The sequence below is a fragment of the Pan paniscus genome, chromosome 10 (genome assembly GCF_029289425.2).
Source record: "Pan paniscus chromosome 10, NHGRI_mPanPan1-v2.0_pri, whole genome shotgun sequence".
NCBI classification, from domain to species: domain Eukaryota; kingdom Metazoa; phylum Chordata; class Mammalia; order Primates; family Hominidae; genus Pan; species Pan paniscus.
This window is the reverse complement of record NC_073259.2, coordinates 119538593-119565780: the sequence shown is the minus strand read 5'-3', so window position 1 is coordinate 119565780 and position 27188 is coordinate 119538593. Positions and strand designations below refer to the sequence as shown.

The 27188-nt window shown below is 42.1% G+C and overlaps 2 protein-coding genes across 51 annotated transcripts in view; one reads left to right on the top strand and one right to left on the bottom strand.

Moving 5' to 3' along the window:
* The window catches only part of ATXN2 (ataxin 2), a 148806-nt gene that overhangs the window by 101617 nt on the left and 20001 nt on the right, over positions 1-27188 (top strand). For 18 of the 50 annotated variants that reach the window (XM_063593689.1, XM_055096167.3, XM_034934510.4 and 15 more), the window contains 5 exons: positions 10636-10940; positions 12627-12690; positions 13586-13738; positions 14120-14186; positions 20293-20325. In XM_063593689.1, the coding sequence (XP_063449759.1) occupies positions 10636-10940; positions 12627-12690; positions 13586-13738; positions 14120-14186; positions 20293-20325 (622 nt within the window). The remainder of the gene's footprint in view (positions 1-10635; positions 10941-12626; positions 12691-13585; positions 13739-14119; positions 14187-20292; positions 20326-27188) is intronic. The other 32 variants (XM_055096166.3, XM_063593687.1, XM_055096159.3 and 29 more) reach the window with 3 other exon arrangements.
* LOC100971459 (phosphoglycerate kinase 1-like) lies at positions 2307-4576 on the bottom strand. The gene has a single exon (XM_034934515.3). The coding sequence runs from the start codon at positions 3995-3997 to the stop codon at positions 2744-2746; it is 1254 nt and encodes a 417-aa protein (XP_034790406.1). The 5' UTR covers positions 3998-4576; the 3' UTR covers positions 2307-2743.

Genomic DNA, 27188 nt, shown 5'->3' with positions numbered 1-27188 from the left:
ACCATGTTTATTGATTTGCATATGTTGAACCATCCTTGCATCCCTGGGATGAATCCCACTTAGTCATGATGAATGATCTTTTTAATGTGTTACTGAATTCGGTTTGCTAGTATTATATTGAGGATTTTTGCATAATGTTCTTCAGAGACACTGGCTTCTAGTTTTCTCTTTTTGATGTGTCCTTTGGTTTTGTATAGGGTAATAGTGGCCTCGTAGAATGAGTTTAGAAGTATTCCCTCTTCCTGTATTGTGTTGGAATAGTTTCAGTAGGATTGGTATTAGTTCTTCTTTAAAGGTTTAGTAGAATTCAGCAGTGAAGCCATCAGGTCCATGGCTTTTCTTTGCTGGGAGACTATTTCTTATAGCTTTGATCTCGTTACTTGTTATTGGTCTCGTTACTTGTTATTGGTCTCGTTACTTGTTATTGTGTTTGGGTTTTGGATTTCTTTGTGGTTCAATCTTGGTAGGTTGTATGTGTCTAGGAATTTATCCATTTCTTCAAGGTTTTCCAATGTATCAGCATATAGATGCTCATAGTAGTCTCTAATGATCCTTTGAATTTCGGTGGTAACAATTATAATGTCTCCTTTTTCATCTCTCATTTTATTATTTGGGTTTTCTCTTTTTTTTCTGAGTCTGGCTAAAGGTTTGTCAGTTTTGTTTATCTCTTCAAAACAATTTATTGTTTTATTGATCTTTTGTATTTTCTTCATTTCAATTTTATTTATTTCTGCTTTGATCTTTTTTTATTTCTTCTACTGATTTTAGGTTTTGTCCTTGCTTTTCTAGTTCTTTGGGATGTATTGGCAGATGAAGTTTTTCCACTTTTTTGATGTAGGCACTTACTGCTGTAAACATTCCTCTTATTGTTGCTTTTACTGTATCCTATAGGTTTTGATAAGCTGTGTTTCCATTTTCATTTGTTTCAAGGAATTTTCCAGTTTTCTTCTTAATTTCTTCATGGACCCACTGGTCATTCAGGAGCATATTGCTTAATTTTCATGTATTTGTATACTTTCCAGATTTCCTCTTGTTATCTAGTGTTATTTTATTTTATTTTTATTTTTGTTTTTTTGAGATGGAGTCTCGCTCTGTCACCCATGCTGGAGTGTAGTGGCGCGATCTCGGCTTACTGCAACCTCTGCCTCCCCAGTTCAAGTGATTCTTCTGCCTCAGCCTCCTGAGTAGCTGGGATTACAGGCGTGTACCACCACTCCTGGCTAATTTTTTTTTGTATTTTTAGTAGAGAGGGGGTTTCACCATGTTGGTCAAGCTGATCTCGAACTCCTGACCTCAGATGATCCACCCACCTTGGCCTCCTAAAGTGCTGGAATTACAGGCATGAGCCACCGTGCCCGGCCTCTAGTGTTATCTTATTGTGATCAGAGAAGATAGTTGATATGATTTTAACTTTTTTGAATTTTTATTTATTTGTTTGTTTGTTTGTTTGTTTGTAACAGAGTCTCACTCTGTTACCCAGGCGGGAGTACATGTCATGATCTTGGCTCACCTGCAACCTCCGCCTTCCTGGCTCAAGCAATCCTCCCACCTTAGCCTTCCAAGTAGCTGGGACTACAGGCACATGCCGTCACATATGGCTGATATTTTTGGATTTTTTTTTTTTTTTTTTGTAGAGATGGGGCTTTGCGATGTGTCCCAGGGTTGTTTCGAACTCCTGAGCTCAAGCAATCCACCTATTTCGGCCTCCCAAGGTGCTGGGATTACAGACATGAGCCACTGTGCCACGTCAAATCTTTAGACTTGTTTTGTGGCTTAACATAGGGTCTATCTTTGAGAGCGATCCATATGTTGAGGAGAAGAATGTGTATTCTATAGCTGTTGGACACAATGTTCTGTAAATATGTATTGGGCCTGTTTGGTCTATAGAGCAAATTAGGTCTAATGTTTCTTTGTTGATTTTCTGTCTGAATGATCTGTCCATTGCTGAGAGTGGGGTGTTGAAGTTTCCGACTGTTACTGAGGTCTGTTTCTCTTTTTTGCTCTAATAATGTTTGCTTTATATATCTGGATGCTCCAGTATTGGTTGCATATATATTTATACTTGTTATAACCTCTTGCCGAATTGATCCCTTTATCATTATACAATAATCTTCTTTGTCTGTTTTTATAGACTTTGTCTCAAAATCTATTTTATCTAAGCATAGCTACTCCTGTTCTTTTCTGGTTTCCATTTGCATGGAATATCGTTTTCCAGCTCTTCAATTTTAGTCTATGTGTGATTTTATAGGTAAAGTGTGTTTCTTGTAGGCAATGGATCTTTGGTTTTTTTTTTTTTTTTTCCACGGTTTCAATGGACACTTTTATTGTTTACTTAATGGATCATCAATTTTGTCTCACTACCTACAAATGGAATTTCATCTTGTTTCCATGCTGAGTAGTGAAACAGTGACAAAGCTAATCATAATAACCTACATCAAAAGAGAACTAAGCTAACACTGCTCACTTTCTTTTTAACAGGCAAAATATAAATATATGCACTCTAGAATGCACAATGGTTTAGTCACTAAGAAATTCAAATGGGATCTTGAAGAATGTAGGCAAATCCAGGGTGCAGTAAAGATGAGCTGAGATGCTGTGCAACTGTTTAAGGGTTCCTGGCACTGCATCTCTTGGCCACTAGCTGAATCTTGACATGGAAGGTTTTAGCTAATGCCAAGTGGAGATGCAGAAAATGCTAAGTTGACTTAGGGGCTGTGCACAGGAACTAAAAGGCAGGAAAGTACTAAATATTGCTGAGAGCATCCACCCCAGGAAGGACTTTACCTTCCAGGAGCTCCAAACTGGCACCACCCCCAGTGCTCACATGGCTGACTTTATCCTCCGTGTTCCATTTGGCACAGCAAGTGGCAGTGTCTCCACCACCTATGATGGTGATGCAGCCCCTAGAATTGGCTTTCACCACCTCATCCATGAGAGCTTTGGTTCCCCGGGCAAAAGCTTCCCATTCAAATACCCCCACAGGACCATTCCACACAATCTGCTTAGCCCGAGTGACAGCCTCAGCATACTTCTTGCTGCTTTCAGGACCACAGTCCAAGCCCATCCAGCCAGCAGGTATGCCAGAAGCCACAGTGGCTTGGCCAGTCTTGGCATTCTCATCAAACTTGTCAGCAGTGACAAAGTCAACAGGCAAGGTAATCTTCACACCATTCTTCTCAGCTTTGGACATTAGGTCTTTGACAATCTTGGCTCCCTCTTCATCAAACAGAGAAGTGCCAATCTCCATGTTGTTGAGCACCTTAAGGAAGGTAAAAGCCATTCCACCACCAATAATCATCTCATTGACTTTGTCCAGCATATTATTGATGAGCTGGATCTTGTCTGCAACTTTAGCTCCGCCCAGGATGGCCAGGAAGGGTCGCTCTGGGCTCTCCAAGGCCTTTGCAAAGTAGTTCAGCTCCTTCTTCATCAAAAACCCACCAGCCTTCTGTGGCAGATTGACTCCTACCATGGAGCTGTGGGCTCTGTGAGCAGTGCCAAAAGCATCATTGACGTAGACATCCCCTAGCTTGGAAAGTGAAGCTCGGAAAGCTTCTATTTTGGCTGGCTCGGCTTTAACCTTGTTCCCAGAAGCATCTTTTCCCTTCCCTTCTTCCTCCACATGAAAGCGGAGGTTCTCCAGCAGGATGACAGACCCAGCAGCTGGGTTGGCACAGGCTTTCTCCACTTCTGGGCCTACACAGTCCTTCAAGAACAGAACATCCTTGCCCAGCAGAGATTTGAGTTCTACAGCAACTGGCTCTAAGGAGTACTTGTCAGGCATGGGCACACCATCAGGCCGGCCTAGGTGGCTCATAAGGACTACCGACTTGGCTCCATTGTCCAAGCAGAATTTGATGCTTGGGACAGCAGCCTTAATCCTCTGGTTGTTTGTTATCTGGTTGTTCTTCATAGGAACATTGAAGTCGACTCTCATAACGACCCGCTTCCCTTTAACGTCCAGCTTGTCCAGCGTCAGCTTGTTAGAAAGCGACATTTTGGAAATACAGCTGGGGAGAGAGGTCGGTGATTCGGTCAACGAGGGAGCCGACTGCCGACGTCCGCTCCGGAGGCTTGCAGAATCTGGTTTTTTTTTTTTTTTTTTTTTGAGACAGAGTTTTGCTATTGTTGCCCAGGCTGGAGGGCAATGGCGCTATCTCAGCTCACTGCAACCTCCGCCTCCTGAGTTCAAGCGATTCTCCTGCCTCAGCCTCCCAAGTAGCTGGGATTACAGGCGCCTGCCACCGAGCCCAGCTAAATTTTTTGTATTTTCAGTAGAGATGGGGTTTCAGTATGTTCGTCAGGCTGTTCTTGAACTCCTAACCTCAGGTGATCTGCCTGCCTCGGCCTCCCAAAGTCCTGGGATTACAGGCGTGAGCCACCGCACCCAGCCTTTTTTTTAAATCCATTTAGCCACTCTATATCTTTTGATTGGAGAGTTTAGTCGATTTACATTCAGTGTTGTTACTGATTAGTGAGGACTTAACTACTACCATTTTGTTACTTATTATCTGGTTGTTTTGTAGTCCTACTCCCTCCCTTCCCCCTTCTTTTTTACTTCCTCTTTGCTCCTTTTTTCCCTCCCTCCCTTCCTTGTTTTGAAAGTGATTTTCTCTGGTGGTATGTTTTAATTTCCTGCTTTATATTTTTTGTGTATCTGTTGTAGGTGTTTTTGATTTAAGATCACCATGACAGCTGGGTGCAGTGGTTCACACCTGTAATCCCAGCACTTTGGGAGGCCGAGGTGGGTGGATCAAGAGGTCAGGAGATTGAGACCAGCCTGGCTAACATGGTGAAACCCCATCTCTACTAAAAATACAAAACTTAGCCAGGCGTGGAGGCGCGTGCCTGTAATCTCAGATACTCAGGAGGCTGAGGCAGGAGAATTGCTTGAACCCAGGAGGCAGAGGTTGCAGTGAGTCAAGATTGTGCCACTGCACCCCAGCCTGGGCGACAGAGCGAGACTCCGTCTCAAAAAAAAAAAAAAAAAAAAAAAAAAAGAGATCACATAAGGGTTGCAAATAACATTTTATAACCCATTATTTTAAACCAATGACAACTTAAAACTTTGATTGCAAAAACAAGCAAGCAAAGAGAAAACTAATAAAAACTCTACACTTCATCTGCCTGCTTTTTAACTTTTGTTGTTTTTATTTATATCTTTATTATACTATGTCTTAAAAAACTGTAGTTATAAGCCAGGCGCAGTGGTTCACGTGTGTAATCCCAGCACTTTGGGAGGCTGAGGTGGGCGGATCACCTAAGGTCAGGAGTTCGAGACCAGCCTAGCCAATATGGCAAAACCCCCTCTCTACTAAAAATAGAAAAATTAGCCGGACATGGTGGCGGGTGCCTGTAATCCCAGCTACTCGGAGGCTGAGGCAGGAGAATCACTTGAACCCAGGAGGCCCAGGTTGCAGTGAGCCGAGAGTGCGCCACTGCACTCCAGTCTGGGCAACAGAGTAAGACTGTCTCAAAAAACAATACAAAACAAAACAAAACCCTGGCCTAGTGGCTCACGCCTAATCCCAGCACTTTGGAAGGCAAAGGTGGGGCGAATCACAAGGTTAGGAGTTCGAGACCAGCCTGACCAACGTGGTGAAACCCTGTCTCTACTAAAAATACAAAAATTAGCCAGGCGTGGTGGCACGCACCTGTAATCCTAGCTACTCAGGAGGCTGAGGCAGGAGAATCGCTTGAACCCGGGAGGCGGAGGTTGCAGTTAGCCGAGATCGCGCCACTGCCGTCCAGCCTGGGCAGCAGAGCAAGACTCCGTCTCACAAAAAAAAAAAACTGTAGTTCTCATTTTTGAAAGGTTCATCTTTTATTCTTCCTGCTCAAAATATGAGTAGTAGTTTATACACCACAATTACAGTGTTACAATATTCTGTATTTTTCTGTGTACTTGTTACCAGTGAGTTTTTGCACCTTCAGGTGATTTATTATTGTTTGTTAACATACTTTTCTTGCAGATTGAAGAACTTTTTTTTTTTTTTTTTTTTTTTTTTTTGAGACAGAGTCATGCTCTGTTACCAGCCTGGAGTGCAGTGGTGCCATCTTGGCTCACTACAACCTCCAACTCCCAGGTTCAAGCGATTCTCCTGCCTCAGCCTCCCAAGTAGCTGGGATTACAAGCATGTGCCACCACGCCCAGCTACTTTTTGTATTTTTAGTAAAGACGGGGTTTTGCCATATTTGCCAGGCTGGTCTTGAGCTCCTGACCTCAGGGTGATCCGCCCGCCTTGGCATCCTAAAGTGCTAGGATTATAAGCGTGAGTCATCGTGCCCAACTTGGTTGTTTATTTTCAAATAGCCTGAATTCAAGCTCACTAATGTTTTCTGCTGCTTGATACATTTCTGCTATTGAGAGACTGATGCATTTTTCAGTTTGTCAATTGAATTTTTCCACTTTGGGATTTCTGCTTGATTCTTTTTACTAATAATTATTGCAGTCTCTTTTTTAAATTTATAGGATTCTGAATTTGTTCTTTGTATTATCTTGGATTTCGTTGAACTTTCTCAAGCATTCAGCTTGAATTCTGTCTGAAAGTTCACATATCTCTTATCACTTGGGAATTGGTCACTGGTGTCCTTTATTTTTAGTTCATTTGGTGAGGTCATGTTTTCTCGGATGGCCTTGATGCTTGTGGATGTTCATCAGTGTCTGGGCATTGAAGAGTTGGGTATTCTGTTCTTTGTAGTCTGGTTTTGTTTGTACGCATTCTTTTTTTTTTTTTTTTCTGTTTTTGAGACAGAGTCTCGCTCTGTCGCCCAGGCTGGAGTGCAGTGGCACAGTCTTTGCTCACCACAACCTCCGTCTCCCGGATTCAAGCGATTCTCCTGCCTCAGCCTCCTGAGTAGGTGCGTGCCACCACGCCTGCGCCTGGCTAATTTTTGTATTTTTAGTAAAGATGGTGTTTCACCATGTTGGTCAGGCTGGTCTCGAACTCCTAACCTCGTGATCTGTCCTCCTTGGCCTCTCAGAGTGTTGGGATTACAGGCATTAGCCACTGCATCCGGCCCCCATTCTTCTTGAGAAGGTTTTTCAAGTATTCAAAGGGAATTAAGTGTTGTCATCTAAGTCTTCGCTCACTGCAGCCATACATGCATTAGAGGGCACCCCAAGACTAGTAATGCTGTGACTCTGTAGAGGTATCACCTTGGTAGTCTTGGGGAAGATCTGGGAGAATTCCCTGTATTACCAGGCAGTCTCTTGTCCTCTTACATTTCTCCAAACAAATGGAGTCTCTCTTTGTGCTGAGCTGCTTGGAGTTTGGGGAAGGGTGACACAAGCACTGCCATGGCCACCGTCACTGGAACTGTACTTGGTCTCACCCAAGGCCTGTGGCAGCTATTTTCTGGCCACCACTGATGTTAATTTAAGGCCCAAGGGTGCTTTAGTCAGTAGGTGAAGAATCCTGCAAGAACTGGGTCTTTACTTTCAGTGCAGCAGGTTCCCTTCTGGCCCAGGGTGTGTCTAGAAATGCTGCCCAGGAGCCAGGGCCTGGGATCGGGAGCTTTAGGAATCTGCTTTATTGTACTGGGGCTGAGCTGGCACCCACTTGCAAGATAAAGTCCTTTTTACTCTTCTCTCACCTCAAGCAGGTGGGTCTCCCCATGGACACCACAGCTGAGAATGTGCGGGGTCATATCTGAAGCTGGCACAATACGACATGGCACCTTGTTTTTTATTCAAGGCACAAGGGCTCTTTAGTCAGCTGGTGGTGAATCCTACTAGGACTAGGTATTTCCCTTCAAGGCAATGGGTCCCCTTCTGGTCCAGAATATGTCTAGAAATGTCATCTGGGAGCTATGGCCTAGAATTGAGGCTTCAGAACTATGCTTGGTGCTTTATTTTACTGTGGCTGAACTAGTATCCACATTGCAAGACAAAGTCCTCCCTACTCTTCCCTCTCCTCCCAGAGCTGTGAGCTGTGGTACCTGGAGTTGGGGGAAGGCTGGCACAAGCACTCCCTTGGCCACCTTAGCTGGTGTCTCAGTGGGTCACATGTACCCCAAGTCCACTGACTATGAGCCCAGCACAGTACCATGACTTGTCCAGGAATTGCAGTCCTTCTGGTCTAGACTGCCTTTCAAGTTTATTTAGGACCCCAGAGGACTTTACCCACGGTGGTGGGGCTTACCAAAATTAAGATTCTTTTGTTTTTTTTTTTGGCAGAGTTTCGCTCTTATTGCCCAGGCTGGAGTATAGTGACGCAATCTCAGCTCACCACAACCTCCGCCTCCCGGGTTCAAATAATTCTACCTCAGCCTCCTGAGTAGCTGGGATTACAGGCATGCGCTACCACCTCTGGCTATTTTTTTTGTTTTTTAGTAGAGATGAGGTTTCTCCATGTTGGTCAGGCTGGTCTTGAACTCCCGACCTCAGGTTATCCGTCTGCCTCGGCCTCCCAAAGTGCTGGGATTACAGACCATAGTGCCCAGCCCGAAATTCAGATTCTAATCACTGGGATGGACAATTCCCCTCTGACTAGGGCTGGTCTAAATACTCCCTCTGTGGGTGCTGGCTGAATTCTGTCCTATGCTGCTTTCCACTGTGACAGGGCAGCACTGAGTTTCAATGCAAAATCCCACAGTCATTTCTCTCTCTCTCCCCCAAGCACACACATTCTTTCTCCACCCCACACTGCATTGTGGGGGAATGTCAGGGGTGTTGGAGGGGCAGTTCAAGACTATCTTCCTTATCTTTTTTGGTGTCTTTTTCCTTGATAGGATGTCAAAACTGGGTACTGTGATCGCTTACCTAATTTTTGGTTCTTATGAAGGTGCTTTCTTGTGTGGATAGTTGTTTAATTTGGTGCTCCTTGTTGGGGATGATCACTGGAAGGTTCTGTTTGGCCACCATGCTCTGTCTCTTCTCCCCTGCCATCTCCTTTTTTTACTTAGGGGTTTAGAATGTCTAACTGACCAATATGTACAGTCAGGTCTCATTCTGAATTCACCTACTTAATGACCTTCCAAGCTGACTAGGCCCAGCGCTTAGTCCAGCCTCCATGATGGTCCCTCCACATCCTAATTAGCCTCCCTCCAGTTCATTTCACACAAAGCTGCTGTGTTCACCTTTCTGAACTATAAATCTGCCCAGTACTCTACCCTACTTAAAATTCCTTATAGACTGCCCATTTGCCCTGAGAATTAAAAGCCAAAGTCCTAAACGTAGCTTTTTAAAACTTTTTTTTTTTTTTTTTAATTTTTAGATGGAGTCTCGCTCTGTCACCCAGGCTGGAGTGCAGTGGTGTGATCTTGGCTCACTGCAACCTCCGCCTCCTGGATTCAAGCAATTCTCATATGTCAGCCTCCCAAGTAGCTGGGATTTACACGTGTGCCATCACGCCTGGCTAATTTTTTTTTTAATCTTTAGTAGAGACGGAGTTTCACCATGTTGGCCAGGCTGGTCTTAAACTCCTGACCTCAAGTGATCCACCCGCCTTGGCTTCCCAAAGTGCTAGGATGATAGGTGTTAGCCACTGCACGCAGCCCTGAACATAGCTTTTAAGTTCCTTTATTGTCATATTCCTTTTGACGAGTCTATCATTTTCTGACTCACTTGTACATGTGTGTCTCACCCTTGGTCCAGCCATTGGTGCTTTTCTTTACTTCTTTATTTTTGTTATTTTATTTTATTTTATTTTATTATTATTTTTTAAATGAGACAGGGTATCACTATGTTGCCCAGGCTGGTCTTGAACTCCTGAGCTCAAGCAGTCTGCCTGTCTCAGCCTCCCAAAGGGCTGGAATTACAGTGATGAGCCACTGTGCCCAGCTCATTGGTGCTATCTTTTTTTTTTTTTTTGAGATGGAGTCTCGCTCTGTCACCCAGGCTGGAGTGCAGTGGCGTGATCTTGGCTCACTGCAGCTCCACTTCCCAGGTTCACACCATTCTCCTACCTCAGCCTCCCGAGTAGCAGGGACTATAGGCGCCTGCCACCATGCCTGGCTAATTTTTGTATTTTTAGTAGAGATGGGATTTCAGCGTGTGAGCCAAGATGGTCTCGATCTCCTGACCTCGTGATCCGCCTGCCTTGGCCTCCCAAAGTGCTGGGATTACAGGCGTGAGCCACCGTGCCCGGCCCCCATTGGTGCTATTGTTTTATGTGATAGAGCCAGCTTCTCCCTTTTCTTTGGATTTTTAAACATACTCTTCCTTTTACTTAGACTATTCTCCATCCCAACACCTTTCCTAAACTTCTTTCACACCTTAGACTAGCTGACACTTTCACTGAGAAACCTTTCTTTTTTATAGGTTGCTTTTTCTATAGACTCTCTTAGCATTTACTCATTTTATTGTGAAGTGTCTGATCTTATTTAGATGACAAGTATAAGAGGATAGAAACTATTTCATATTTTTCTCACCCAGCAGGCACAATTTCTGACATGTGGTAAGCACTCAGTAAATATTGAACTTTAGAGGCTAGGACATTTGAGTGCTTTGGTGACTATGGTTGTGCTATATAGGTACTCTGTTATTGTTAGTTTATAGTAAAAGCATTACTCTTAAAGTATGAAAAAAGCCTTATTCAAAACATTTCATGCGTATAGTTAATATTACGTAGCTTGTGCTCATGGCAAAAATGTTATTTAAGATATTTAAGTATAATTGTTTCCTTTATTTAGTTACAGCCAAGTTCTACTTCTGAATCTATGGATCAACTACTAAACAAAAATAGAGAGGGAGAAAAATCAAGAGATTTGATCAAAGACAAAATTGAACCAAGTGCTAAGGATTCTTTCATTGAAAATAGCAGCAGCAACTGTACCAGTGGCAGCAGCAAGCCGAATAGCCCCAGCATTTCCCCTTCAATACTTAGTAACACGGAGCACAAGAGGGGACCTGAGGTCACTTCCCAAGGGGTTCAGACTTCCAGCCCAGCATGTAAACAAGAGAAAGATGATAAGGAAGAGAAGAAAGACGCAGCTGAGTGAGTAAACCTGGAACTTAGACCATCCTGTTACTCAATTAACTTTTTTTTTTTTTTTTTAAAGGCATTTAGGTCCTTCCAACTGTGAAGAATCCATCTGGACTTTTAGACTACTTTATACATTGCCCTTAGTTTACAAACAGCTAGTCCAAACAAATGACATCTTAAGTAAATGAGGTTATTGCACCCTGTGCTACTCTTCTGTTCTTCCCCTTTTTTGTACCCCAGGGCTAGAAAAACAAGGCATAAATTAAGAAAAGTTTTTCTGTAAATGAACAGGAGTTGAAAAATTATCAATTCAGGGGACCTATCTTTACTGGATTCCACTCATTAGTCACCCTCACTGTGCTGCTAGGTTGAAAAACTGCCACTGTCAAGGAGAGAAGCATGCGGTGCTTCTACTTGGAATTCAAAATATTTTTCATCAGAAACTGTGTTTTAGTTAATGTTTAGATTTGTTAAGAGAGACTTAATTCTGCACATTCAGTATATTAATTAAATGGACTTTTAGGGGCTAACCTCAGAACTTAACTACCATTGACTTAGGTGTTTGGGTACCAAACAATCCAGTTAAAGCTGAAGTTTTGGAATGCAGCTTATTGATGAATTGGGGACTGCTTATTCTTGATTTGAGGCAATTTTTTTTTTACAGCCATGACTTTTTCCAGGTATGTCATGTAAAATATCTTCTCATATAAGAATTACTGCATGCTAGAATATTGGTATGTTGACTGGTAGCTCATACCTATAATCCCAGCACTCTGGGAGGCCCAAGCAGGTAGATTACTTGAGGTTAGGAGTTGAAGACCAGCCTGGCCAACATGTGAAACCCTGTCTGTACTAAAAATACAAAAATTAGCCAGGCATGGTGGTAGGTGCCTGTAATCCCAGCTACTCGGGAGGCTGAGGCAGGAGAATTGCTTGAACCCAGAAGGTGGAGGCTGCAGTGAGCTGAGATCATGCCACTGCACTCCAGCCTGGGTGACAGAGCGAGACTCTGTCTCAAAAATAAATAAATAAATAAATAAATAAATAAATAAATAAATAAATAAATAAAAGGATACTGTTATGTTAAGAATTGCTTTTAAGGATATTTCATAAGTAGCTACTGTCTTTTCAGCTCAAGTGTTTGTTGATTGGCCAGGCGTGGTAGCTCATACCTGTAATCCCAGCACTTTGGGAGGCTGAGTCAGGCAGATCACTTAAGGTCAGCCTGGCCAAAATGGTGAAACCCCATCTTTACTAAAAATAAAAATTAAAAAAAATTAGCTGGGCGTGGTGGCAGTCTCCTGTAATCCCAGCTAATCAGGAGGCTGAGGCAAGAGAATGGCTTAAACTCGGGAGGCAGAGGTTGCAGTGAGCCAAGATTGCACTGCTGCACTCCAACCTGAGCAACAGAGTGGGACTCTGTGAAGGAAAAAAAAAAAGTATTTTTTGATTGCCTTTGAGAGGGACGGTTGTATATTACTCAGATTTTTAAAAAATTGTTCTTTTATGGCTGTATTCTTTAAGGGATTAAGGAATGGGCAATATAAGTGTATATGTTTCAATAAAAATGATTAGTGATCTTCTAGTGAGAACAGTTTAAATCTATATTTAGCAATTTTTTTAAAATTGTCAGGTATGGAAGATTTTAGAGCAACGTAAAGTCCATGTAGATTTCACTGGCCTTTATATTTTTTTTAGGCAAGTTAGGAAATCAACATTGAATCCCAATGCAAAGGAGTTCAACCCACGTTCCTTCTCTCAGGTAGGTTTATTACTTTCTTTGAGGTTATCTAGTCCCAAAAAAAGAAAAATTATTAGTAATAGTCCTTCTTCCATAACTGCCATCTGAATTTTGTTTTAGTGTGCTGAACCAACCTTCTTTCTTTTTTTTACATGGCCATTAATGAATACTTTTTAAACATTAAAAAAAGGTCTTTGTTTTGTCATCAATTAGATGTGATCTTGGGCAAATCTTTGAATTTCTCTGACCCAGAATTTGACGATGGTTGGCTAGCTAGGCTGTCAGGTTTATAGATACGTCCTCTGCACCTGAGGGTTTTGCATCACTGGATTCAACCAACCATGGATCAAAAACATAGTTAGGATAATCTATACTGAACACATGCAGACATTTCCTTGTCATTATTCCAAAACAATACAGTAAAGCATTTACCTTGTTTTAGGTATTATAAATAATCTAGAGATGATGTAAAGTATATAGGAGGATATGCATAGGTTGTATGCGAATACTACATGATTTTATGTAAGGGACTTGAGCATTCCAAGACTTTGGTATCTTCACAGGGTACTGTAACCAATCCCCCACAGATACTAAGAGATGACTGTACTATTGTTATTATTCGACTGAGATCATAAGAAGATATATTTATTTTTAATTTTTAAAAACACTTCCATCAGTTTCTTAAAAATAGCTGCCACTGTTTTTAATATTTTTTAATTGACAAAGTTTTAAGTTCCTACTGAAACATTTTTTCTTTTATTGAAATGTGAAAATTTATGTGCTGTGTTTTTGTTTTCAATAAAAGGGACATAGTTAAAGCAAGTAAAATTAGAAAGACTGGGAAAATCCATCTTTAAATTGCAATAATAGTTCATCTGTTACCTTGAGATAATTGAATTTATTGTTGTTTTTGTAGCCAAAGCCTTCTACTACCCCAACTTCACCTCGGCCTCAAGCACAACCTAGCCCATCTATGGTGGGTCATCAACAGCCAACTCCAGTTTATACTCAGCCTGTTTGTTTTGCACCAAATATGATGTATCCAGTCCCAGTGAGCCCAGGCGTGCAAGTAAGTCATAGAATTTGATGTTCACTTAGCCTCCCCAATTGTTTGTATCTGACACCAAGCACTCTTTAGGTTTTCAGTGACTTGAGGGTGTGATGGTTATGCATATGCATTTGAAACAGACAGGCATGCAGAGATTCAGTGTGTTGTTAAGTATAAGGACCTAAATCTGAGAATGTTTTCTGTGAAAAAGATGGTTTAGATTTACTGTAGTTTGGGGTTTGTTCCTTTTAGCTGTGGGTATGATCTAATTTTTTAATGACTAATGGAGAATCAGGAAACCTTCTCATGCCTAGCTCTCTAGCAATATAAAACTAAGAGTGACAGAATATCTTGTTATTATCATAGGTGCCTAATGTTAATTTTTTTTTTAATTCTCTCAAGCCTTTATACCCAATACCTATGACGCCCATGCCAGTGAATCAAGCCAAGACATATAGAGCAGGTAAAGGTGAGAATAATCCTGCCTGTGTTTGCTTGTAGTTTGCATGCTGCATGAATTGAGTAACTAAGTTTATAATGAATAAATAGTTGTAGTTTAGCTCTGACTTTTTGATGAGGCTATGCATTGGCTTTTGATGAACAACATTACATAGATATTCACATGGATTTTATGAAGAAAAACAGGGGAGGAAAAATGCCCATCAGTTGTGATTATATAGTATCCTCTTCAAAAAGAGTAATTGGAGGCCTGGTGTGATGGCTCACACCTGTAATTTTAGCACTTTGGGAGGCCAAGGCAGGAGGATTGCTTGAGCTCAGGAGCCCAAGATCAGCCTGGACAACAGAGACTTTGTCTCTACTAAAATTCAAAAAAATTAGCTGGGCATGGTGGCATATGCCTGTAGCCCCAGCTGTTTGGGGGACTGAGGCGAGAGGATCACTTGAGCCCAGGAAGTAGAGGCTGCAGTGAGCTGTGATTATGCCACTGCCCTCCAGCCTGGGCGACAGAGTGAGACCCCGTCTCAAACATAAATACTGGCTGGGCACGGTGGCTTATGCCTGTAATCCCAGCACTTTGGGAGGCCGAGGTGGGTGGATCACCTGAGGTCAGGAGTTTGAGACCAGCCTGGCCAACATGGCGAAACCCCATCTCTACTAAAATACAAAAATTAGCCGGACATGGTGGCACCTGCCGCCTGTAATCCCAGCTACTAGGTGGGGCTGAGGCAGGAGAATTGCTTGAACCCGGGAGGCAGGGGTTGCAGTGAGCCAAGATCGTGCCACTGCACTTCAGCCTGGGCAACAGAGTGAGACTCCATCTCAAAACAAACAAACAAACAAAAAACAAACAAAAAAAAAACCCAGACTAATTGGCTGGACACAGTGGCTCCATGCCTGATATCCCAGCTGGAGGATGACTTGAACCCATGAGTTCGAGAGCAGCATGGGCAATATAGTGAGACCCTATCTCAAAAAAAAAAAAAAAAAGTTAATTCCAAAGCTTTTTAATCTGAAATCTGATTTAAATCTGAACTTAAATTTGAAGAAGAGGGTTTGCTAGATTAATTTACTAGATTGCTAACCTTGCTTTATATATACCTACAGTTATTTCCCCAAAGCCAGAATTTCTTTTGAAGCAGAGGGGCAACTAACTTCAACCAATGTTAAGATCCTATTAGAAGGATGTTTCGGCTAGGCTTGGTGGCTCACGTGTAATTCCAGCACTTTGAGAGGCTGAGGTGGGCAGATCACATGACCGGGAGTTTTAAGACCAGCCTGGGCAACATGGCAAAAACCTATCTCTACAAAAAAAAAATAGAAATCTTAGCCAGCCGTCATGGTGTGCTCCTGTAGTCCTAGCTACTTGGGAGACTGAGGTGGGAGGATCAATTGAAACCAGAAGGTCCAGGCTGCAGGGAACTGTGACTGCACCACTGGGCTCCAGCTTGGGTGAAAGAGCGAAACCCTGCCTCAAAAAGAAAAATAAGATGGATGTTTCTGCATTAAAATTAGGGAGTTGTCGTATAATGTAGTTGCATAAACTAGTATTCTGTGCTTGTGTGGTTAAAGAGCCTTCGTAGAAAAAATCCCACATTTTTCTTAAAAGGTAATCTTTTGGCCAGGCATGGTGGCTCACATCTGTAAGCCCAACACTCTGGGAAGCCGAGGTGGGCAGATCACTTGAGGTCAGGAGTACAAAACCATCCTGGCCAACATGGTGAAAACCCGTCTCTACTAAAAATACAAAGATCAGCTGGGCGTGGTGGTGCGTGCCTGGGTGACAGAGCGAGACTCTGTCCAAAAAAAAAAGAGTTCTTTTAATGTTGGAAAATGCTAAAGGGTTTTTTTTTTTGCCAACCAGTTAATTTAGAGTGATTAACTGCTATCAGTTGAGAAACTATAGAAAGTAGAATAATTTATACAGAAAAGACATTTCTCAGTGCCCAATAATTGCCTTTCTGACATAAAGCTTTCATTTTTCCTGAATTAATAAGATTTCCTCAATGTGTTTTTTTGGGTGTTTTGTGTGTGTGTGTGTGTGTGTGTGTTTGATACAGGGTCTTGCTTTGTTGCTGAGGCTGGAACGCAGTGGCGCTATCATGGCTCAATGCAGCCTTGACCTCCTGGGCTCAAGCGATCCTCCCTTCTCAGTCCCCTGGATAGCGGGGGCTACAGGTGCACACCACCACACCTAGCTAATTTTTGTATTTTTTGTAGAGATGGGTTTTGCCATGTTGCCTAGGCTGGTCTCAGACTCCTGGGCTCAAGCGATCTGCCTGGCTCTGCTTCCCAAAGTGCCTGCGCCCAGCCAATTTTCTCCATGTTTGTCCTAATTGTGATTTCATAGATGTTAACTAAAACTCTTAATTTTCATTTTCTCAGTATGCTATGTTTTTTTTTTTTTAGCCTTGGAACATATGAACCTGTTGAAAGAACTCTGCCTGAAATAATGTAATCAAATTATAGAGTTTAATCTTATTTTGAGGGCCTTTAGAAATTCTGAGAAGAAAGTGGGTTTTTTTTTTTTACTGCCATTTTAATGTAGTGTTAAGGTGTTCATGTATCACCAGCAGGTGTAGCTGTTTTCAGTGATTACTTAAAACAATGCAATGGGAACTTTTTGTTGTCATTAAAATATAAAAGGTTACTGTAGTAAGAGCAAGCATGACAGTTTGGCTATCTGATGGGAGAGTCACATTCTAACTTCAGGAGGTACTGTCTTTTTAATAGAAATGATATACTCAGAGGCTGGGCACGGTGGCTCACGCCTGTAATCCAGCACTTTGGGAGGCCGAGGTGGGCAGATCACGAGGTCAGGAGATCAAGACCATCCTGGCTAATGCAGTGAAACCCTGTCTCTACTAAAAATACAAAAAATTAGCTGAGCGTGGTGGCAGGTGCCTGTAGTCCCAGCTACTCGGGAGGCTGAGGCAGGAGAATGGCATGAACCCGGGAGGCAGAGCTGGCAGTGAGCTGAGATGGTGCCACTGCACTCCAGCCTGGGTGACAGAGCGAGACTCCGTCTCAAAAAAAAAAAAAAAAAAAAAAAGTAGAGAAAGGGCTTTGCCATGTTGGCCGGGCTGGTCTTGAACTCCTGGCCTCAAGTGATCCACCTCCCTCGGCCTCCCAAAGTGCTGGGATTACAGGTGTGAGCCACTGCTCCTGGCCTGAATATACCACTTTTACCTATCATCAGTTGAACATTTGGATTATTTCCTTTTTCTGGCAATGAGTAATGCTTTTGTGGATTTTCATGTACAAATTTTCATATGAGGCTGGGAGCAGTGGCTCATGCCTATAATCCCAGCAGTCTGGGAGGCTGAGGTGGGCAGATGACTTGAGGTCAGGAGTTTGAGACCAGCCTGGCCAACATGGTGAAATCCCATCTCTACTAAAAATACAAAAATTACACTGGCATGGTAGCGTACACCTATAATCCCAGCTATTCAGGAGGCTGAGGCAGGAGCATCAGAATCGCTTGAACCTGGGAGGCAGAGGCTGCAGTGAGCTGAGATCACACCACTGCACCCCAGCCTGAGTGAAAGAGTGAGTCTCAAAAAATAAAAAATAAAATTTTTTTTCATGTGGCCTTAGATTTTCATTTCTCCTGAAGTAGAAATGCTGTGATGGAACTGCCAAACTTTTCCAAAGCAGCTGCATCATTTTGTATTTCTACCAGTAATGTACAAGTGTTCCAGTTTCTCCACATCCTCATAAATAACCGATATTGTCTTTGGTTTGGGTTATGTCCATTCTAGTGGTTATGAAGTGTCATTGTGGTTTTTTGTTTTTTTGTATTGTTTTGAGATCATGCCCAGGCTGGAGCACAGTGGCACAATCTCGGCTCACTGCAGCCTTCGCTTCCTGGGTTCAAGCAATTCTCCTGCCTCACCCTCCCAGGTAGCTGGGGCTGCAGGCATACGCCACCACACCAGGCTAATTTTTATATTTTTTGTAGAGATGGAGCTTCTCCGTGCTTCCCAGGCTGGTCTCGAATTCCTGAGCTCAAGCGATCCCCCTGCGTCAGCCTCCAGAGTAGCTGGGGTTATAGGCGTGCACCACCGCGCTCGGCCCATTTTTGTATTTTCAGTAGAGATGGAATTTCACCATGTTGGCCAGGCTGGTCTTGAACTCCTGACCTCAAATGATCCGCCTGCCTCACCTTCCCAAAGTGCTGAGATTTTAGACGTGAACCACCATGCCCCGACTATAGGTTATCTTTTTACTTGCTTGATGGTGTTCTTTGTAACACAGTTTTTAATTTTGATGAAGTTCAATTTATCTGTTTGTTTTTTCTTTTGTTGCTTGTGCTCCTGATGTCATATCAGACAAAACATTGCCTAACTCAAGGCCACAGAGATTTACTCCTATGAAACGCCTATAAAACTCCTATGATTTTTATAGTTTAGCTCTTAACATTTAGGTCTACAATCTCTTTTGAGTTAATTTTTGTGTATGAGATGAGAGTAGTGGTCCAGGTTTTTCCTTTTGCTTGTGGATATCCATTGTCCCCACCTCATTTGTTGAAAAGACTATTCTTTCCTCTTAAATTGTTTGTTTGTTTATTTATTTTTGAGATGGAGTGGCGCTCTGATGAGAGCGGCGCTAACTTAGCTCACTGCAACCTCCGCCTCTCAGATTCAGGCGATTCCCCTGCCTCACCCTCCTGAGTAGCTGGAATTACAGGAGTGCGCCACCACACCCGGCTAATTTTTGTATTTTTAGTGGAGACGGAGTTTTACCGTGTTGGTCAGGCTGGTCTCGAACTCCTGACCTCGTGATCTGCCTGTCTCCTGGCACCCTGGGAGGCTGAGAGGCTGAGGTGGGAGGATCACTTGAGCTCAGGAGTTTGAGACCAGCCTGTACCATTATGCCTGGCTAATTTTAGAATTTATCTTAAAGTATAAAATGTGAATCCAATTTATCTTGTTCTAAATGACTATCCAAAATGTTTTAACCAGTTTTATTAGTCTGTAATTTACATACAAGAAAATGCTCATCTTTTTATGTTTACATTTTAATGAGTTTTGACAAATATATTTGCTCATGTAACTACTTGCTTCATCAGTGAAGATGGAAAACATTGTGCCTGTTCCTCTTCTCTGTCCAACTGTACTTTATTACCACTAGCTCCAGTTAACCAGTAATCTGCCTTCTTTTACTATAGATTAGATTTATCCTCTTTAGATTTCTTTTTCTTTTTTTTTTTTGATTAGGTTTTTTTTTTTTTTTTTACGTAAAAAAATCTTTTTTTGGAGACGTCTCATTATATTGCCCAGGCTGGTCTCGAACTCTTGAGCTCACCTCAGCCTCCCAGAGTGCTAGGATTACAGATGTGAGCCACCTCAGCCAGCCCCTAGATTTTTTTTTTTTTAATAAATGGAATCAAACAGCGTGTAACAGAGGTGTTCAATCTTTTGGCTTCCCTGGGTCATATTGGAAGAAGAATTGTGTTGGGCCACACATAAAATACACTAACACTAATGATAGCTGATAAGCAAAACTTATAATGTTTTAAGAAAGTTTATGAATTTGTGTTGGGCCACATTCAAAGCCGTCCCAGGACGCAAGTTGGACAAGCTTGGTATATAATTTCATATGTGTGTCCTAAACAGTGTAGTAATTTGAGTTTCATGTTAGTATCAGCTTATTCCTTTTTGTTTGTTTGTTTGTTTTTGAGATGGAGTCTTGTTCTGTGTCCCAGAATTGGTTTGCAATTCCACTGCCTCAGCCTCCCAAGTGGCTGGGATTACAGGCACGTGCCACCACACCTGGCTAATTTTTGTCTTTTTTTTTTTTTTTTTTTTTTTTTTTTTTTTTTTTTTAGCAGAGACGGGATTTCATCATGTTGGCCAGGCTGGTCTCAAACTCCTGACCCCAAATGATCCACCTGCCTTGGCCTCCCAAAGTGCTGGGATTACAGGTGTGAGTCACCATGCCCAGCCAGCTTATTCCTTTTTATTGCTGGGTAGCATTTCATTTTATGATTATACCACAGTTAATTTACCCATTACTAGTCGATGGGCATTTGAGTTATTGCCAGCTTTTGGCTATTATGAATGAAGCTGCTGTGAGCATTTGTGTACAAGTGTTTGTGTTTTTATTTCTTTTAGTTAAATACCTAGAATTGGAATTGCTGAGGTATGGTAAGTGCATATTTCATTTTTTAAAAAAATTTATTTTATTTTTTATTTTTTATTTATTTATTTTTTTTGAGATGAAGTCTCACTCTGTTGCCCAGGCTGGAGTTCAGTGGCGTGATTTCAGCTCATGGCAACCTCCCTGTCCCGGGTTCAAGCAATTCTCCCGCCTCAGCCTCCCAAGTAGCTGGGATTACAGGCGCGCACCACCATGCCTGGCTAATTTTTTTGTATTTTTAGTAGAGACGGGGTTTCACCACGTTGGCCAGGCTGGTCTCGAACTCCTGACCACAAGTGATCCACCCGCCCCAGCCTCCCAAAGTGTTGGGATTACAGATGTGAGCCACCACACACTGCCTGGTAAATACATATTTCAATTAATAAGAAACTAGCAATCTTCTAAAGTGATTGTATCATTTTACATTCCAACTGATCAGGTACATGTGCAGGTTCCAAGTGTTCTGCATCCTTGCCAACACTTGGTATTGTGTTATCTTTTTAATTTCAACAGGTCTAATGGGTGTCTTATGGTATCTCATTGTGATCTTAAATGTACATTTCTCTGATGATGACTGATCCAGGAGCACCTCATCATGTGTGTGTTTATTTTCAGCTGTCAACCTTTTTTTAGTAAATGGTTCAAATCTTTTTTCCATTTTATTTATTTATTTATTTATTTATTTATTTGATGGAATCTCACTCTATTGCCCAGGCTGGAATGCAGTGGTGCCATCTTGGCTCACTGCAACCTCCGCCTCCCAGGTTCAAGCAATTCTTATGCCTTAGCCTCCCAAGTAGCTGGGATTACAGGCATGCACCACCATGCCTGGCTAATTTTGTATTTTTAGTGTAGGTGGGGTATCACCATGTTGGTCATGCTGGTCTCTAACTCCTGACCTCAGGTGATCTACCCGCCTTGGCCTCCCAAAGTGCTGAGATTACAGGTGTGAGCCACTGCGCCTGTCCTAATAATTTCTTTTTGTCTCAATGTTTCTGCCTGGGTGCACTGGCTCACACCTGTAATTCCAGCACTTTGGGAGGCCAACCTGGATGGATCATTTGAGCCAACAGTTTGAGACCAGCCTGAGGAACATGACAAAACCCTGTCTTTGCAAAAAAAAAAAAGAAAAAAGAAAAATTAGCCAGGCACAGAAGCGCATTCCTATGGTCCCAGCTACTTGGGGGGCTGAGGTGGGACAATCGCTTGAGCGAGGTTGCGGGGGTTTGGAGGGCAATGGAGGGGTGATCAAGGTTGCAGTGAGCTGAGATTGCACCACTGCACTCCAGCCTGGGCAATAGAGCCAGACCCTGTCTCACAAAAAAAAGAAAAAAAAGTCATGTTTCTTTTCTTACTGTGAAAATAAAGTTACTACTTTTAGTAAATTATTTTAAGTTATTTATATATTCTGGTTACAAGTCCTTTCTCAGAATATTGTGAATATTTTCTCCCAGTCTGCGGTTTTTTTTGAAGAGCCAGTATTGTTAATTTTAATGAAGCCTTATTTATCAAGCTTTTCTCTTAAGGTTCATGCTTTTTTGTATCATAATAAGAAATCTTTTACGTACCCTAGGTTATGAATGTTTTTATGGTTAGGTATATGGTTGATTTCAGGTTAGGTTTTGTGTAGGGTGTGATGTAAAGGTCGAGCTTCATTTTCTCCACCATAAATATTTACTCGGTTTCTCTGGCACCAGCCTCTGTTTTCCATTGGTGGCTTTATTTTTTTTCTGTTCTCGAAACAAGAGTCTCGATCTTGTTACCCAGGCTGGAGTGCGGTAGTGTGACCTTGGCTCACTGCAACCTCCACTTCCCAGGGTCAAGCGATTCTGCCTCAGCCTCTCGAGTAGCTAGGATTACAGGTGCCCGCCACTACACCCAGCTAATTTGTATTTTTTTTTTTTTTTTTTTTTTTAAGTAGAGACAGGGTCTCACCATGTTGGCCAGGCTAGTCTCGAACTCCTGACCTCAGGTGATCTGCTCATCTCAGCCTCCCAAAGTTCTGGGATTACAGGCATGAGCCACTGCGCCCAGCCATAGAAGCTTTATTGAATTCAGTTGACTGTATTGTATGTGTGTCTATTTGTGAACTGTTTTGTTGTATTGATCTTTGTATATATCCTTATGCCAATTCTCTCTTTATTGCTGTTACTTTGTAACCAACCTTTAAGTTCATATGAGTCTCCCAGTTTTATTCTCGTCAAAATTACTCTTATTCTGCGTTCTTTGAATTTGCAAATAAATTTTAGAATCAGCTTGGGATTGTGCACTGAATCTTTATATCAGTTCTGGGAGAAATATCTTAACAATATGGAATCTTCATTGAGGTCATCATATACTGCTCCATTTATTTAAGTCTTAAGTTTCACCAGTGTTTTCTAGTTTTCTTTGTATCAGTTTTGTGCCTGCTTTCTTAAATTTATCCCTTAATATTTCATCTGTTTTGTGCTGTTGTGAGTTATATTTTAAAAACTTTCAACGTTTGTTTATTCGTAAATAGAGATGCACTTGATTTTTGAATATTGACCTTGTATCTTGATGTGTTGGTAAACCCACTGTTTCTGGCAGCCCTTTAAGACTTAAACATACAGTCATGATCTAATCACCATGTTGGTGTTTTGGGGTGTTTTTTTTTTTTTTTGTCTTATTGTACTGGTGCATTACTGAAAAAGGCATGAGATTTTGCCATGCTCCCATTCTTAGGGGTGAGACATTGTCTTTCACTATTAAGCATACAGTTAGGTGTTACTTCAGTTCCTAATTTGCAGAGGCGGGTTTGTTTTCTTTTTAATCATGAATGGTTGTTGGATTATGTTCAAATACTTATCATCTACTAAGTATATCATATTGATCAGGAACAGTGGCTCATACCTGTAACCTCAGAGCTTTGGGAGGCCAAGGCAGGAGGATCGCTTGAGGCCAGGAGTTCAAGACCAACCTGGGTGATGTAGGAAAACCCCATATCTACAAAACAATTTAAAAATTTGCTGGGCGTGGTGGCACACACCTGTAGTCCTAACTACTTGAAAGGCTGAGGAAGGAGGATTGCTTGAGCCCAGTAGTTTAAAGCTGCAGTGAGCTGTGATTGTACCACTGTACTCCAGCCTGGGTGACAGAAGGAGACCCTGTATTTAAAGTGTGTGTGTGTGCGTGCGCATAGATGGATAGATAATAATGTAATTCCATTATGGTCATACAAACTGATATGAAATGCCATTTTATCATATAACAAGTGTCTTTTTGTGGTTGAATTTGTTTCTGGATTTTTCACTCTGCTTCACTAATCTAATAGGACTACCTTCTCATCCACTCACTGCCAACATTGATTTTTTTTTCAGATTACCTTGAATTTTCTGTTTATTTTTCCATATGAACGCTATAATTAACTTACTACTAAAAAAATCAGTTGCCTTTTTAAAACCAACTGATCTTTAAAATATATCTTGGCTGGGCCCGGTGGCAGGCACCTGTAATTCTAGCTACTTGGGAGACTGAGGCAGAAGAATTGCTTGAACCCAGGAGGCGGAAGTTGTAGTTGAGTTGAGATTGCGCACCTGTACTCCAGCCTGGGTGACAGAGCAAGATTCCCTCTTAAAAAAAAAAAAAAAGAAAGAAACAGAAAAGATAAATCTTTTTACAATAATTTGTTCCAATTAGGGTCCAAGTCAGGCTTGCAATTTCGATTTGTTTATATGTTGAAGTCTTTTTTTTTTTTTAATTGTTTCATATTGTGGTAACTTTTTTTTTTTTTTTTTTTTTTTTGAGATGGAATCTTGGCTCTGTCACCTAGGCTGGAGTACAGTGGCACAATCTCAACTCACTGCAACCTCCCCCTCTGGGGTTCAAGCAATTCTCCTGCCTCAGCCTCCCAAGTAGCCCAGCCTTTTTTTTTTGAGACAGAGTCTCGCTCTGTTGCCCAGGCTGGAGTGCAGTGACGCGATCTCGGCTCACTGCAAGCTCCGCCTCTTGGGTTCATGCCATTCTCCTGCCTCAGCCTCCTGAGTAGCTGGGACTACATTCGCCCGCCACCACACCCGGCTAATTTTTTTGTATTTTTAGTAGAGACAGGGTTTCACCGTGTTAGCCAGGATGGTATCAATCTCCTGACCTCGTGATCCGCCCGCCTCGGCCTCCCAAAGTGCTGGGATTACAGGTGTGAGCCACTGCGCCCGGCCTTGTATTTTTAATAGAGATGGGGTTTCACCATGTTGGCCAGCCCGGTCTTGAACTCCTGACCTCAAATGATCCACCCGCCTCGGCCTCCCAAAGTGCTGGGATTACAGGTGTGAGCCATCGCTCCCAGCCTTGCGGTAACTTTTTATTACGAATGTATTGAGACATTAATAACCTAGGCCAGTCATGTTTCATCCCTACCCATTGTCTCTTAAAAGCTTTGAGTACACTGGATTATTCTGAAGCAAATTCTAGACATTGCATCAGTTTATCCACCAACATTTTAGTGTGTATCTTTAAGTTGGTTTTGGTTTTGTTTTTTGTTTTTGAGATGGGGTCTGGCTTTGTTGCCCAGGCTTGGAGTGCAGTAGTGCAATCATAGCTCACTGCTGCTGTGAATTCCTGGTCTCAAGGGATCCTCCCTCCTCAGCCTCTCAAGTAACTGTGACTACAGGCACATGCCACCTTGCCAGCTTTTCTTTTCTTGTCTTGTCTTTCTTCTTCTTTGTTTTTTTGTTTGTTTTTTGTTTTTTTTTTGAGACAGAGTCTCACCATCTTGCTATCTTGCCCAGGCTAGTCCTAAACTCCAGGGCTTAAGTTATCTTTCTACCTCAGCCTCCTAAAGTGCTAGGATTACAGGCCAGCACTTTAGGAGGTGCTGGATGAGCCATCACACCCAGCCAAGTCATAGGTTTTTTTGTTTGTTTGTTTTTTGAGACAGTGTCTAACTCTGTCACCCAAGCTGGAGTGCGGTGGCATGATTTCAGCTCAGTGCAGTCTCTACCAATTGGGCTTAGGTGATCCTCCCACCTCAACCTCCCAAGTAGCTGGGACTAAAGGTGCGCGCCACCATACCTGGCTAATTTTTGTATTTTTTGTAGAGACAGGGTTTCGAATTCCTGAGCTCAAGCAGTCTGCCTGCCTTGGCTCCCAAGGTGCCAGGATTACAGGCATGAGCCACTACACTCAGCCCTCACAGTTTTAATTACAGTTTTTCCCTTAGTTTTTGTCTTGTTCATATCCAGCTTGTCTTGTATTTTTTTCCCACGATCTGAATTTTGCTGACTGTATCCCTGTGTTGATATTTAAAGTAGACTTCTGTCCCCTGTAATCTTTGTAAACTGATAGTAGATAATGAAGGCTTGATCAGATTGGGTTTTTTTTTTCCCCCCAATGTTTCACAGATGTGTGTACTTTCAGTGAGGAGTCATGTAATCAGTCTTTTTCCTGATAGGAGTAGTCAGTGAGTTCCTAGATGTTTTATCTATCCAGGAGATAATATGTCCCTTTAGCGCCTTAATTTTTTTGGTGTGTTTTTTAGCAGCCATTGATGATAATTGTCTAGCCCAAGATCAGTTATTTCCTTAGGGGTTGTAAAATGGTGACATTCTTTTCCTTTCATCCCTTCTTCAATTATTGCCTGGAATATTTCTATAAAGAAAAACTTTCCCATATCCAGCTGTTTGGTTACCCTGAGGTATAGCTTTCTTAGGAAAAGTAATTTAAAATGTTAATCATTTCCCTTTTTAAGGCAGTCTTCAAAATAATGAGTTGGTTTTCTGTTATCCTCCAAAGGTAACCAGTGAGGTGGTTTTTTTGTCGTTGGTTCTTACTATCAGTATAAACTTCTGGAATTTTTTTTTTTTTTTTTTTTTTAATTTTTTGGAGACAAGGTCTGGCTCTGTTACCTAGGCTGGAGTGCAGTGGGATGATCTGGGCATACTGCAGCCTCAACTTCCCGAGCTAAGGCAATCCCCCCACCTCAGCCTCCCAGGTAGCTGGGACTACAGGCAAGCACCACCGTGCCTGGCTTAATTTTTGTATATTTTGTAGAGACAGGGTTTCACCATGTTGCCCAGGCTGGTGTCGAACTCCTGAGCTCAAGCAGTCTGCCTGTGTCAGCCTCACAAAGTGGTGGGACTATAGGCATGAGCCACCATGGCAGGCCAGAATCACAATAAACTTATAAATTAACTTGAGAAGAAATGATTGATGTCTTCATGATGTTGAGTCTTCCTGTTCAAGAACAAAGTATACCTTCAATAGCATATTAAAGTTTATCCTTGGCTGGATGCAGTGGCTGATGCCTGTAATCCCACCTCTTTGGGAGGCAGAGGTGGGCAGATCACCTGAGGTCTGGAGTTCGAGACCAGCCTGGCCAACATGGTGAAACCCCGTCTCTACTAAAAATATTTTTAAAAAAGTATTAGCTGGGTGTGGTGTGCACCTGTAGTCCCAGCTACTCTGGAGGCTGAGGTAGGAGAATCGCTTGAACCCAGGAGGCAGAGAGTGCAGTGAGTCAAGATTGCACCACTGCACTCCAGCTTGGGCAACCGAGCGAGACTCTGTCTCAAAGAAAATAAATAAAAAAAAATAAAGTTTATCTTTAAGGTTTTGTACATTTTTTTTCAGTGTATGCCTTAGGTAGGTTCTTTTTTAATGTTAGTGTAACCCAGGGACTTCTTTTCCATTGCATCTTCTAAGTAATTACTTATGAAGTACCATATATGAAGGCTATTGCTGTCTATATGTTAGTTTTTACCCTGCTCCTTTACTAAATTCCAATCCTTTGAGGTATTGGATAAAAATATTTTTAGCATTTTTCAAATAACAGGCAGAGTCAAGGGCTTGGTTTCTTTTCTTCCCCTCCTGTCCCCTACCCTCCCCTTTTTTGAGACAGGGTCTCACTTCTTCGCCG

Bases quoted from the DNA above. Each gene is read 5' to 3' on its own strand.
- LOC100971459 (XM_034934515.3), bottom strand. From the start codon at position 3,997: ATGTCGCTTTCTAACAAGCTGACGCTGGACAAGCTGGACGTTAAAGGG.